General features: G+C 46.6%; 2 protein-coding genes across 2 annotated transcripts; both read left to right on the top strand.

Annotated features, from left to right (window-relative positions):
- The first annotated feature begins 604 nt into the window (after positions 1-604).
- On the top strand, positions 605-1,773 carry LOC1277088 (uncharacterized). Its single transcript, XM_316521.5, has 2 exons — positions 605-889; positions 960-1,773. The coding sequence occupies exons 1-2, from the start codon at positions 722-724 to the stop codon at positions 1,563-1,565; spliced, it is 774 nt and encodes a 257-aa protein (XP_316521.5). The 5' UTR covers positions 605-721; the 3' UTR covers positions 1,566-1,773.
- A 7,527-nt stretch (positions 1,774-9,300) lies between these two features.
- LOC5667305 (uncharacterized) lies at positions 9,301-13,608 on the top strand. The gene has a single exon (XM_001688831.2). The coding sequence runs from the start codon at positions 9,540-9,542 to the stop codon at positions 12,309-12,311; it is 2,772 nt and encodes a 923-aa protein (XP_001688883.2). The 5' UTR covers positions 9,301-9,539; the 3' UTR covers positions 12,312-13,608.
- The last annotated feature ends 956 nt before the right edge of the window (positions 13,609-14,564 follow it).

Below are 14,564 nucleotides of genomic sequence, written 5' to 3'. Positions count from 1 at the left end.
AAGAAAATGTTCACAAAAATAATTAAAAATAAGGAAAAGAGTGATCAATCAAACCAAATCACAAAACATCAAAACAAACAAACAAACAAAACAATCTGAAAAAAAAGAAAAAAAACATAATTTCAAATGAAGAAAACACGAAAGTAAAAGAAAATTAGAAACATTAATAGAATACTTCACTATAAAAAATTAAACATAAAATACAAAGAGTTAAAGAAAAGAATAAATTATCAGAAACCTAGAAATAAATCAACTAATATAAAAAAACAAGACAACTAAGAAAAAAGAATGAACATAACTTGAGATGAAGAAAAAACTAAACTAATAGATAGCATCAAATGTATAAATTGTAGTCAAAAGAACGAGAAAGAACAAGAAAGCATAAAAGTAAAGAAGATAAACTAAAAAAAAACATAATATTACAATTCCATTATTCCGCTGCATCATATTTTGATTGTCATAAATTTCGAACCTAAATAAAGCAAAACAAAACTAAAAAATACGAAAATATAATTGTGACGTATGTTCCTCAACTATCCCATCAAACATTCTCGCACGATATAAACACAGCTTTAGCAGCCAGCTGTTCCGCTACGCCCTAAACAACCTAATCACAGTAAGCTACGAACCCCAAATCCTGCCAAACGTCATTCCACAAAGGTTCAGTGTGTCCCAAATCGTTTCCAAATTTGTAGCCAAAACACGCGCCCTCTTCGTCACAATGGCCCCGCCAGTGGGCACGCCCCGCATTGACAACCGGCCACCGCTGATGTTCGTAGAAAATGTGCTCAAAACGGCCAAGATGGTGCGGGACGTGGAGCGCCAGTGGACGATCGTACGGGAAAACAAGGAGCTGATGAAACGCATCAATCAAATCTATCGCACCAAGGTTCGTTTCCAAATTCCTATGCCATGTGCTGGAACAAAAGGTAAAACTAAACCCTCCCCACATTTTCCAGGGCTTCCTAAACGTGAACTACAACTATCGCGTGCACCAGAGCCTCCATTCGACGGCCCGCGGGCGGAGGGCCCGCGCGATCGAGCGTCAAAATCAAGCCCTGCTCAATCGGCTGCTGCGCCGGAAGGCAACGGTGGACAGCAATTTGCCGCGCCGGAAGCGAACGCCCAACTGGGTGCAGGTCGATCAGCTGCACCGGATGGCGATCGAATTTTGGGAGCGCACCGATCGGCGCTTATGTCAGCTATCGATCGAGCTGTGCCCTGGGGTATCCTTCGATGCGGTAAACCTCGGCAGTGGGAAATTGTTTCGCATCTACGACGGCACGCTGGTGGTGATACGGGCGGGCAGTGTCCACTCGGAGGAGGACTTACGAGCGGCGTACGGTACGCTGCGGCACCTGGAGCGGGGCAGCTTCGTTAAGCAGGTGGTGGATGGGAGAGAATACTATCTCATTACGCTGCGAACGATTGGGCGGATCGCCGATGGGAAGCTGGTGGGGCGCGTGAAGCCAAGCTCGATGGAAAAGCTGGACCTGATCAACTCGTACGGGTCCAAGTTTGGCCGGTGCAAGGAGCCGATCTATTTCGATAGGGTTAGATCGTGAGGAAAATTTGAGCAAACTTGTTGGATAAAGAAGCACATGGTTAGCTAAGCAGACAAACTTATTTAGTGCCAGCAAAGAAAGGCCTTTAGTTGTTTTTTTATGATTTTGTTTTAAAAAGTTAGTCTCGAAGCAGCTATTCTCCAGCCGAAACACATTGAGCCGATTAAATAAATCAAATTATTTAAAGTCACGCAAAAACTTAATCCCATCAGCCAAGCCTCCGCCACTTATTACCACATTTGAAAGCGTGTGAACAGGTTCATAATCGGACGAACCAGCCCCTGCTGCTGCCAGCATCGACAGGTTCGCCGCTCTCGCGTTCCACCAAGTCACCGTCGACGGGCCGATCGGAAGCGTGAAAAACAAAAGTTATACTGTGTGAAACCGGGCCCGCTCGTATCGCGAAAAGCTTTAAAGCTTTTCAACACCCTTTCTCATCAACACCCTCCACAAGCGCCTCGTTTCCGATCGGGGAAGTGTGAACAAATTAAACGCAAAGCAATAAACTAAAGCCTACGGACGATCCTAAAATGAGATCCGAGAAAAATCCGGCCCCATATTAACGGAAGAAGCAAACCCCGCAAACGAGCGCAGTAGGCAGTAGGCCATGCGCTCTCTTCATCCGCGGGAGAAAATTGACAGCCTCTCCCCCGAGGCGAGGCATAGGAAAAATCCAATAAACAACAACAAACCAAAATAAACGGGGGGGGGGAAAGATTTGGAGGAAATTTTGAAGAAAGCGAATCAAAGCGACAAAGAAACACAGCTACACACGCACGGAGAGAAGCAGAAGCCCGTGCGTAAAACCAAAACAAAAGCGCACAGCGATCGACTGCGACTATTTCCAATTGTTGCATAATAGCGTTCGTGAACCTTTTTTTTTCTTTTTTGCTCTTCAAGCTCCTTCCAGCATGTGTTTTTTTCCATCACCGCCACGAGCCTCCTTCGATGTCTGACAGGCTGGCGCGCGTTAAAGGGAGCTCCATTCAATTGGCAATCAAATTAATGCAGAGACGGCTGCAGAGATGGCTGCGCTAGAGCTAGAGCTGCAGTCGGTAACATTGCGCAGACATCGCAGACGAGGCAAGCGAGCGAAACTAAGCCGCGTATGATGATGGCGGCAGGACGGCGCACGTGCTCGGCACCCGGTGCGCGGAAGGCGAAAGGAAGTGCGCATCGTTAAACGAGCAGGCGTGTCAAACGTGTGGTTTGCGCTTGTGTGGTAGGTGAAATGCATACATTGTCGAAATTAACTCTATTAAACTCTATTTTATATAAAAACTGACAATTATGATTAAAACTTATGTTGAAATAAATCAAATATTTCTAAATTAAATGTAAAATAGTAAAAAAACTAACTCTGGGGGTTTTTACAATTCGAGCCAGCTTTTAGTATGGAGTTTAACGCTTGGTGGCTTAAATCATGTCCAAACTCCATGCAAAACCAGACGCAAAATAAGCCTCAGATTTTCAGGCTAGATTAATTCAGCCAGCAAAAATATGCTGATTCGTTGTAGGTAGAATCAGTTTAGCTCATAAATGCTTGATTTTTTTTTTGCGGAAGCATAAATATCTTTTCAAGAAATACTAAAAATCATTTGATTCGATACTTTTAAATTTACTTTAAATACTTTAACCCATTTCAAATACAAAACAAAATTAAATAAAGCGATTAGAAAATGTGTTTCTACCTGTACACAAATGGTGAAATCCAATATGACTGAACGTCACTGTAAAATGGATACAACCGGGATGAAGAATATTATTCCACTTACGGACAAAACTTTCAGCTTTCGGACTTAAATTATAGAAGAAGGCAATGATTTAATTAGCATTAATTTATATAGAATCAATGAAGCAAACAGAAAGTATTGTCAATATTATTCTGTTTCAAAAAATGAGTCTTTCGCGAGTCTCCAGTTGCCCGTCTTTCAACTACTATGACATATTGTCTTTTGAAAGGTTTATTTATTTTGCCAAGAGGACTAACCTGAATTCAATGCTTTGCCATGCTTTTCCATCATATTTATCACAACACACCTTGTTAATAATCATTAACGGTCGACTCGCTGGCATCGCGTTAAGTTCCTGTACTTCCCAAAAGAGGGCGACACAGAGAAGGTTTAGTGTGGTCAGCGTCTACCACTGATGGGGACGAGCAGTCCCGAAGGATCCCGATCGAGGCTAGGTGAAAAATAAAAGGTCACTCTTTCAACAATATCCCACGACAAGCGACGGATTTTTTAGCACAATAAATAATAAAACCGACTGCTTAAAAAACACTTGCAATAGTTTAATTTTCAGTAGCTTTGGGCGAAAGAAAACGTCCTGTTGCCAACGTCGTAACACACCTTAAACATTAAGAAGAGGGACAGCCAAATACAATAATAGGAAAAGTAAAGGAATAAAGTAAAAGTAGAAATGAACAAATAGCAAATTAGACAAAAAAAGATAAATCTGAAAAATATTACAAAACATCCGATAGTAATTTACGTATGAAAAAAACTGAAAATCCAAAAGTTTTACAATCGAATTCACAATATTGAATAATCATAATACAATCCTACAAATCGTATCAAACAGCAGCGATTGGCAAACTTGGCAATGAAAGTAGGTTCAACGAACTAGCGTTATCCGCTCCATTCCCTTCTGGTAAGAAACTGGTTCCGTGCAGCCGTAGTATCGGCCAAGCAGTAATGTACAGGTTAGTTGAGACGATGCTTTTACCTCCTGAACCGGATAGTCAATTCTTGCTCCGACTAACGGATTCACGTGTGGTCTTTCCCGATGCCCAGCACAGTTACCTCAAGATGACATTTGCTAACTCTATTTCTCCCTCACCGTCCCATACAAACAGTCTAATAATTAATTATATTATCAAACCATTTCACAACTATCAATCACACGTCACTTCAATTTGCCATGCCTGCCTGGGGGATCAGCAGTGGCCTGTGGCGGAGGAAAAAGGGATCATCTGAGCTACTGCAGCACCGGGAAGCGGGTGAGAAAACAAACCTTTCGCCCCCTCCCTCCACATGTTTTCCTTTTCGTTTGATGCATTTTATCTTCCCTTTCTTTGCGCACGCATTATGCTGCAGTGAGCCGGAAAAACGAAAGCCAGCTGACCGACCGGCTGACCGATTGTGAGCCGATAGTGAAAACGAAGCGATGCGAAGCGCTGCGGTCCAGTTTATCTGGCCGTTTGTTATCGTATCGCTCCCCTATGCTGTTTTCCCAGCGGACCCAGCTGGTCGGACGCTGTGAAAATGCATAATGAACTATTATCTATCTGCGACCCGCGATCTTGTTTCCTCCGTCGTTTCGGTTTTCGTTTCGTCATCGCGGGGCTTGGTTGGTTAAAACGGGGGTTGAACGGGGTTTTGTTTTTTGCCTAAATTTGCTTCATCACTGATTTGAAATTAGTCATTAATAAGCCCGGAGTCACCGACCGCCGTGAGAGTTGTTTAGAAAGATAGGGGAAAGATGAAGACGTTTTCGAGGGAGGCGTGTTACATTTCTCTTCGCGTTGTTCTTTTTATTTATTTTTTTGGTGCATAAAATTTGTAAAATTTAAGATTCGTTTGTTAGACAAAAGAATTATTAATATTTTTTGACAATTTATCGCGCCATCGCGGTGCATTTTCTGTGCAGCTGGAAAGAAAGCGAATGATCGTAACCTTCTTCCCTTTGTGTCGGGGTAAATTCAATTTATTCAAAACATTTGGCAGTTATTTTTCTAGTTTACAAATTTTCATATAAGAAAAGCTGTTTCTTGATTTTATTTTGGTTATAAAAAGTAACTTAAATTGTACCTTGAAGTCATCTATGTTGATACATTTTTTTTACAAAATGACATCTTACTGTCCTCCTAGGTAAGTGATTGGTATGAAAGATTTACTTATTTTCATGTCCCTTGTTTAAAAATTAATCCCTTGTTGCCTCCAATAACAGGATTTCACTATTTTTCAATGTTATCTATTAGATCTTTCCTTTTTTTGGGGTTTAAATCCATCTAACTAGACTGTTACGATCGTAGTTTGTTCACATTGCAGACTTACACGCCAAACACTTCCGAAAGTAGTCTTAGCACAAAGACAGGCTTTCGAACCATTGCCAATTGTGACCACGGTCCGATAACAACCATAAAAAATACGGCTCCCAATACCTTCCCAAAAGCAAACCACCCCTAACCACTTCATCACACATAACACATCACAATAACCATCAATCGAAAGGATAAGCTTTATAATGCTTATTGACCATACGGGCTGGGCCCCAAACGGGCTCCAAAAAGAAAGACCCGAAATCGGAAGCAACCTGTGCTTGCCAATTTATTATGTGTGACATAAAGCTTCATGCCCGTGGTACAAAAAAAACGACGAAAAAACAGTCACAAACACACTGACGATCGCGTCATTTCTTGTTTGGCGCAAAACCAATCCACCGCACGGAACGGAACAGTTTGTGCATTAATTTCACCAATGATCCGTCGAATCGCTTCATTCAAATGATCATTTCACTAGCCGTTCGGATTGATCGTTAGCGAGCGGTCCGGCACGGTGGTCAAGCTGTGGCTCGGCGTTACGCTCCGCGACAGGAAAGGGTGCCGTGTGGATCGTTTAATCGTCCCAGAGCAAGCAAACGAGCTCGGGAATATATGTGTATTACATCGGGCTTAGGAGACGGACTAACGCGGCTGGCTGCCGCGCATACACGATCCACGGCTCATTGGGCGATGAGTTTCCTTTTTCCTGGCCCGTGGGCCTCTCGCTCTCTCTCTCGAATCACGAACCTGCTTTGGCAAGGGCTGACCGGCAACAGTCTGTCCGGTTAGGGTGGTAGATGATGATTAAGCACTCGCGGGTGAAGAGTGGTTTGTTTGTTTTCCCTCCCCTATCCCCCCCCCCCCCCCCCCTGTCGTATGTCGAAGGTGTAAGAATGATCGAGAGAAAGGCGGGGGCGCACGATGATTTCCGGTTGAGAGTTCAGTGCTTTGGGACGTTACGGTCGAAATGTGCAACGGTTAGGTGTGTGGAATGATTCCGGTTCCCTGTATCGTAGATGGATTTTATTGCATGAAGAAGGTTCTCTGGGTCTCTTAGGGTTTACTGAACTGGCTCTTACATTGTAACGTTTAATTCGAAATGATTCGATAAAGACTATTTTAAAATCATTAAAAAGGACTTCTTCACTCATTTACTCCTTTAATTCAAGTTCACGTGTTTGTTTCAATTGCACCAAAAATTACTTCCAAATCGAATCTTTACAATCTCTGGGAGCATTCAAAAATATTATTTTATAATCTTTAGCAATATCGTATAGAAGCTCGGAGCTTCGATGCCAAAATACGCGCCACTCCAACTCCAGCTGAAGCTTTAACGACTAATACCAAAACTTCACCAAGAAGATGCCTTTTTGTGTCATGCATCCTGCACTATGCAGCTGAACTCTTCCAATGCTCTGGTTCTTTATGATTCAGACGGAAGTTATGTCCGGCGTTCATCCAAGCAAATAAATAATTGTAGTTTCTGCCAATACAATGCGAGGATCTCTGTTTGATATTGGCGAGACATCGTTTTTTTTTTGTTAGTTTATCAAGGAGTCTTTGAGCCATTAGGACGGCATTCGTACAGTGGCGGATTAAGGGTATCGGGGGCCCTAGGCGGAAAGACGAGTTGAGGCCCCCTGTAAATGATAAATGTTGTTGTGGCGGGGAGGGGGGGGGGGGTAGCGGCGCTAAACTTGCTGTTGCGAGATTGAACAGTCGGGGGCCCCTTCGATCATCAGTCACAGGCTCTACAATTTTTGCTGACCGGGGGGGGGGGGGGGGGTGCAAATTATTCGCCAGCATTGGGGCCCCAACGGCCATCCTTCCGGGGACCCTTGTCGCTAGTACTCTGTCCATACGACATACTATAGAATGGCGATCTACAGGGCCCCTACATCGACGGGGCCCCAGGCGACCGCCTAGTCCGCCTACCGTTAGATCCGCCACTGCATTCGTATCTTACCATCTCCTGTTATAGTTTGAAGTAATGATCCTTGTTTTTATAATTGATCAGAACAGAAGCCCAGATACAGCCTTATTCAAAGCAATTTGGTGATAGTAAACGGAATTATATTGAGTGACTTAACATTCTTCTATCTAATCAACCTGCATATATCAAGTTCAAGCTCTGTCAGTAAAATACAATACGAAGCTCCAAGAGAGGAGCTTTTTGGTCAAAGTGCTCAAACATGCACAAAAATTATTTGGAAATCCGAGGTAAGAAGATATAAGTTAAAACTTGTTTTGATGATTTCGAGGGAAATGTCAATTAATATCACTCTTTAACACTCTATTCATTGAAAGAAACAGGAGATATATTTTTAGAATTTTTATCATAATATTTCGTATCGGAAGTTTCGTATTATAGTATAACATTATCGTAATGTATCGTATTATAACTAATGAAAGGATAATTATTTACACTGAATTACTTAAAATAGAAGTTCGATAAAATCTTGAATTCATTACAAAAAAGCCAAGTCAAGTCAATATATTGTTGAACATTAAGTAACATAACTAGAATCAATACCTGTGAAATTCGAATATCCTGTCATCGAAATGTATGAGATATCATCAAAAAAGCAAAAATTTACGTTCACTTTCACTAGATCACTACTGTCTACTGTGAGCTCTTTGAATGATATTAAGTTGTCATGTCAGGAAAAAAACACAATGGTATGAATTCTCTCTTCCTATAAACGATCGTGAAATGATCTGCTAGAAACATTCAGCACTCCTCCACACTACTTTCTGGCAGAAATACATTAGCTAATCTAACTTATTCAATCTCGTGCGCCAAGACAATCCTAACCCTCCCAACAACCGGTCCCTATTGCAATCACACTAATCCAGTACGGAATCTAATCCATTTTGGCAACAACAGCAGAGAAAAAAACGCAAATCTCGCACCATATTCCCGCCTCCGATTGCATAAACTGGCACAGCCAGGCGCCCTCAGCGGTATGCAAAATAGACGCAACGGAAGAAATGCAACAACAACAGCAAAAAACAACCTCCCAACAAACAACAAAAGACAATCAACCGAGTTGGGTACAGCAAAACAACAACACTCAACACTTGTCACCATCACTCATGGCAACCCGCCCGCCCCCTCCGCTCGTCCCAACCATCTCAACACGTTCAACACAACCCATCGGGAGGATCGATCCCGGGCTGGAGGAACGAAAACGAAAGTGTCCGCAGCAACACTGTTCGCTGCATCCGCTTTCATACGGTGCCATGATCGGAAGATCGCATGTTTGTGTGTGTGTGTGTGTGTGTGTGTTGCTTGGTGACGTTTTTCGGGTGGCGGTTTTACGTAGATTAAATCCGCTGGCGCGCCAGTTGTACGACATGGGTGTAGGACAAACAAAACTAGCAAAATGTACTACCCTGAACTCCTTTCTGAGCCCCCCGCTTGAGCGGGCTTGTAACTGGTAAATCAAGCGAGAGAAAAATTGCCTTCCACCTCCTCTGCCAGCGTGAGGCCGAAAGATCCAGCCCGAAACCGACCGGATGAGACCGACGAGTGTTGCTGCTGCTGCTGCAGCGAAAGAGAGTCAACTGGAGCAGAGCGAGTTTTCCCACCCCGGGTCGGTCGGGCCGGCGCCGGCGAAGAAGGGGACACACGAAACGAAACTTCTCCGGGCGCACGCGGAGAAAATCTATAAAACTCGCCCGGTTTCGGCGAAATGCAGCACACTTTTCCCGTTGGCCTTGCGAGGCGAAAGTGAAACGATCCGTAGTGTAGTGTGGTTTGTGGCGCGTACGCGATCGAACGTCCCGTCGTGCCCGTCGTGCAAAAGAAAAGTGTACAAGTCATCCCCAGAGAGTGGAGAGTGTCTGAAGAGTCATTGAAGGGCAGTGAAACGTGGTGCGCTTTTTGCAAATTGCCGTGGAGAAAGGATATTATGCAATAAACAAGAATGGCCTGTGAGAGTGTTTGCTGTGCGATGTTGCTATTGCTGGTGCTTGCGATCGTGTCCCCGGGGGTGCAGAGTGCAGGACGTCCCCCGTTCCTGGGTCGCCGAGAGCCACCGCGTACGCTGCAGATGATCGGTTCGGTCAACCCGCGGATGCTGCACAAGATCAGTGCCGATCTGCAGCCCGACACCTCCAAAGTCGTCCACATCCAGGTGCCGTACTACGTGGATCGGCCCAAGCAGCGGCCGAAAAAGTTCCAGCCCTGGGTGCTACCACCCCGCAACCAGCGGTTTGCGTCCTCCGGTGGTGGACCACCTCATCACCATTTCGCTCCGTTGCAGCAGCAACTTCACCATCCAGGGCCTGCTCCTCCTTTTGGAGGCCCGTTCCGGGAAGCCCCGTTCAAGGCGAAACCGATCCTGCCGAACGAGTTTCTCGCCAACCCGGGCCCGTACGATACACCCTTCGTGCCGGTCATGAAACCTAGCCCCGTTAATCCACTGCCGGTCGAGCCGGCCCCGCCGGAGATTGCGTTCGAGCCGATCAGCATACTGCCGCTGGAGTCGCCCTCCTTCGACACGGTGCGCAACCACGTGCGCTATCTGAAGCAGAAGCAGGCGGCGTTCTTCGAGGGGCAGGGCCGTGAGTTTGGGCTGGCGGGAGGTGGTTCGGTGGCACCCGAGGAGCTGGCGTACTACGGCGAGCATGGCGGTGGGTCGTCGGTGCACAATGGTGATCCGGATCGGGACAGCGAGCGGAACACACTGTCCGAGCATGACTTTGGGCAGAACGATCGGAAGTACGATCGGCGGGGGAAGGCGCACGAAGTGAAAGAGGAAGAGGAAGAGGAGGACGGTGAGGAGGACTTTTACGACTCGGAGGGCAAGCAGTACCGGGACGATGATTTTGAAGATTCGCGGGACGAGGCGGACCGAGTGGCAGCCTTTGAGCCGAAGAAGGTGTACACGCAGGTGCGACATCGGGAGGTCGTACGACATGTCCCACGGTCGAAAGAACCTGAAAAGGAGGATGAAGAGGAGGATCAGGATGAGGATCAAGAAGATCAAGATGAGCAGGAAGATCCCAAGCAATCAGATGATGAAGATGATGAGGAAGAGGAGGATGAAGATCACCAGGAACGTCACACCGAGCGACGTCCAATCCGGGAGCGCATTAACCTCCAGCGCAAGAACATCGTGTACTCCGAGAAGGGACGCCAGGATCACAAGTTCGATCATGGTTCCGAGGAGTCGTTCGGTGAGTTTGAAGAGAACGAGAAGGCAAAGCCAAAGCGTCGCAACCGTATAAAAAGATCTCTGGACGATCGGGAGGAGCCTGAGATGCTCCCAGACCACCAAGAATCCAATAGGACCTCACTGGTAGACGTGCTGGCGATGATGATCCTCGGCAATGACACTCTCTCACCGCACGCCGAAGCACTAACCGATCCGCGCGAACTGCACGGCGAAGAATTGATCCGCTTTCTGGACGAAGCGATCCAAAACACGACCCAGTACCTGCCCGACAAGCGGTCGGACGAGCGGACGCACGTCATCAGCATCGTGTCGCCCCCGAGCAACGTGGTCAAGTTCCCGTACTACACCCGCCCGGCAAGCGAGATCGATGTGGATTCGGCATTGCGGTACGCGGAAAACCTCACCAGCTTTAGCAACGGGCTTTATGGATCGAAAACATCGGAAGGGATTGAGTGTAACGAGGTGGATGTGGAGCTGGAGGAAGAACCGGAACCGATCGAAGAAGGCGCGGAAGGTTTCAAACCGATCCGGCGACTGAAGGGACTGGGCGATAAGATCGATTGCCTGAAGCGGAAACACTTTGGCAGCGAGCCGCTCGATAATCCACTGTTTCGGGAGGAGTTTGTCGGTGTGCCGCGGAAGATGTACGTCCCCAAAGGCACTACGCCGGCCGTACCTCAGCAGCAGCAGCAAACGCAACCGAACCCAGCCGTCGCCGTCTACAACGATGTCATCCGGCACATCAAGAAGCATCTGGCGAGCCAGCAGCGGCGCAAAAACTCCAAATCCGACACGGAGCAGGACACGCTAATGATAGCGGTGCCGCGCGTCCTCCGACTCGACCGCAACGATGCCCAACCGGCATCGTCCGGGGTGCATCTGAAGCGTGAGGCACGGCTGGTGTTCCCGCAAGCGAACCCACTGCCCCTCTCGAACCACATCAGCGTGCCGATCTTTGACATTAGCAAGTTTGTGCCACGGTTTATGATGCGCCCGAACGACGATCTGTACGGTGAGGATTTGCTGCCCGCGGTTACTGTGCCAACAACGACACCGGTGCCACGGCTGAGCAGTCCCAAGGTGAGGCTGCAAACGCTGGTCCGCACGGCGGAACAGCTAGCCGAAGGGGCGGTTGAGGTGGAGGAAGGCGTGGAGAAGATCCTGCTGACGACACAGCACACCCCGACCGGTACGGTGCGGGACGACATTGCCGATGCGTTTGACGACGTGCTGACAAAGCCGAACCAACCGCCGGCCCCACTGCCCCCGATCAAGCCGTACAGTGTGGTGGAGCAGGACGCCAGTGGACCACCGGAGCCGACGTTCAACAAATCCGGCCCACCGTATGCGGCCCTCGCCCTGGAACCGCCGGTCGCGCAAAGCATCCTGAAGCAGCGCATTGCGCCACTGGAGCGCAACCGGCTCGACGTGGGCAAGGCGAAACGTTCGCCGGTGAAGATGCGCAAACCGCGGAGGCCCACGGTGACGCGCAAGAAGGTGCTCGTGTTTTACACCTGAAGTGGGTAGGGGGTAGAGAATTGTTTGTTGTTTTTTTAGTAATTATTGTAGTGTTATTTATTTGCTATTATCGTACCTTTAGTTACGCGCAGCCAGTCACAGGAGATCAGTTTCAGTTCCTTTAAAAATGGTTTCGCTTTGCGGTGGCAGATAGATGGCGCTGCTGCCTGGGATGGGCTGTGGTCAAAGTGTTACAATTGACAGCCACTTTCTTCGGCAGCACGGAAAGTGACAGTCGGTCTCGTTGCAATCGAAGTAGCTGGTAGTAAAAGTGAGCATTGAAGGATGGCAGCCTGCGGGCCTAAACCCATCGAGCGCCGGGGCGTCATAAGATGCAAAAGAACTCTCAGCTCTCGAGTTAACGTTAAAGAGAGCATCACAAACAAAAAAATGCGGGTTATTAAGGAGGAGACACACACGGGAAAAAACAAGCGCAGCACCGGAAGTGGGAAAAGCTGGAGAAGACAAAGACGAAGGTGCCGGTAGAGAGTTGTAATTTTCGTTTTAATTGCAAACGCGTGAATGTAGGCACACACACACAAAAAAATCAATTGAATTTTGTTTGATGAAAAAAGAAACACTAATGCTCACAGCGAGAGAGAAAGAGCGAAAAAAACGAGTTAAAGTGAGAAAAAACACGAATACACACGCGGCACACATCGCTTCACTAATTAAAGAGAGGCAAGATTTCACCCGCGCCCGCTATAATCCTCGGCCGACCGTTTGCCCCGTTGTCGATTAATTGAAAGTGAACACACACGTGTGCGGGAGTATTAATAGCATCCACCTACATTTCCGAATGCACTTTCCTGGGGCGTAATCGCCGCTGTGAGCTGTGAAAGACAGGGTAGTAAACAAACCGATCGACGCAAAGCTGACGGAAGCTCGTGCACCACAGGTGTGTTCCAGAAGATGGATGAGAAAGTGCATCGACACGAACGGCGAACGTCTCGGGGCCCACGAATTCCCACACAGAAAAGGGACAGATTTAACGGTCAATTGTGTCGATTGCGCAACTGCGGTAGGCGTTTCGACGTGCAAGTGTCGCGTTAATTGGGAAGTTTGTCTTGCCCGCTTGGACAACTAATTGACTGCTTACGGTGATGATGGGAACGGGTTAGCTAAAGTTACAGCGAAAGGGCCAATGGCATGGGAAGAAAACAGTAAAGTTAGGTCCGTACGCGTATGACCAACAACACTAACCGACTGCTTCAAAGGACAGTGCATTGTAAATGCTTCGCTAATTTTAATAAACAAAGCCAACAACTCTCGTTTGGTGTTTAACGTGAAGAAAGTTCGATTTTGCGTTCGCTTTGTTGCATTTGTGCTCCGAAAAATCCGGTTCGAAGGACCACTTCCAAGCACATTCCAATTGGATTTATTCGTTTATCTTATTTCTCTATTTTTCAATGACGTTACTACTGTAGTAAGGGAATCTGAATGTTTATTGTATGCGGACGATCTTAGACTTTTTCTTCCAGTGAGGGGTTTTGGTGATTATCTTGTCCTGCACGCATCGATCGACTCTTTTTCCGACTGGTGCCTGAACAACAACCTACAAATTTATGTTGATAAATGTTCGTCCATGTCGTTTCACCGTTCTAATTTTCCAATAGCGTTTAATTGCTGCATCTCCGGTACACTATTACAACGACACAGTAAAAGACTTAGGCAGTAAAAGACTTAGGAGATACTCAGGAGATACTCTTGACCGTAAACTTGACTTTCATGTGCACCATAACGAAATTATTTATAGAGCGAACAATGATGCTAGGATTTATACGCAGGCAGTCGAGAGAATTCTCCGACCCACATTGTCTTGTCGCACTCTACAAATCACACAAATCCTCCTAGTTTGATGCCCATCGTCATCGTTGTGGTCGAATAAGATTGAGTCAGTGCAGAAAAAAATCACCCGTTTGGTCTTACGGTTCACACCCTGGCGTAACGTGGTAGTGAGACCTAGTTACCACACCCAGTGTTTAATTTTTAGACTCGAGTCTCTCGCTACTCGTCGCGAAACGGCGCAAATCATGTTTATGAAAAAAATCATCCTAGGTGTAATAGATTCACCGGACCTTTTAGCCCTTTTAGAGTTAATTTCCCCGTACCTGCTCGTAATTTACGAAACTATAAGATACTAAGAGTTGTCCAAACTAGATGTGCATGTAGCGATCATGAACCTATGACTGCGATGGCTATCAGATTTAATGCACACTATGACTCTTTTGACTGGACTATTTTCCCTATGTT

Source organism: Anopheles gambiae, chromosome 2 (assembly GCF_943734735.2).
Source record: "Anopheles gambiae chromosome 2, idAnoGambNW_F1_1, whole genome shotgun sequence".
Classification (NCBI taxonomy): Eukaryota; Metazoa; Arthropoda; class Insecta; order Diptera; family Culicidae; genus Anopheles; species Anopheles gambiae.
This window is presented reverse-complemented; position numbering and strand designations above follow the sequence as displayed.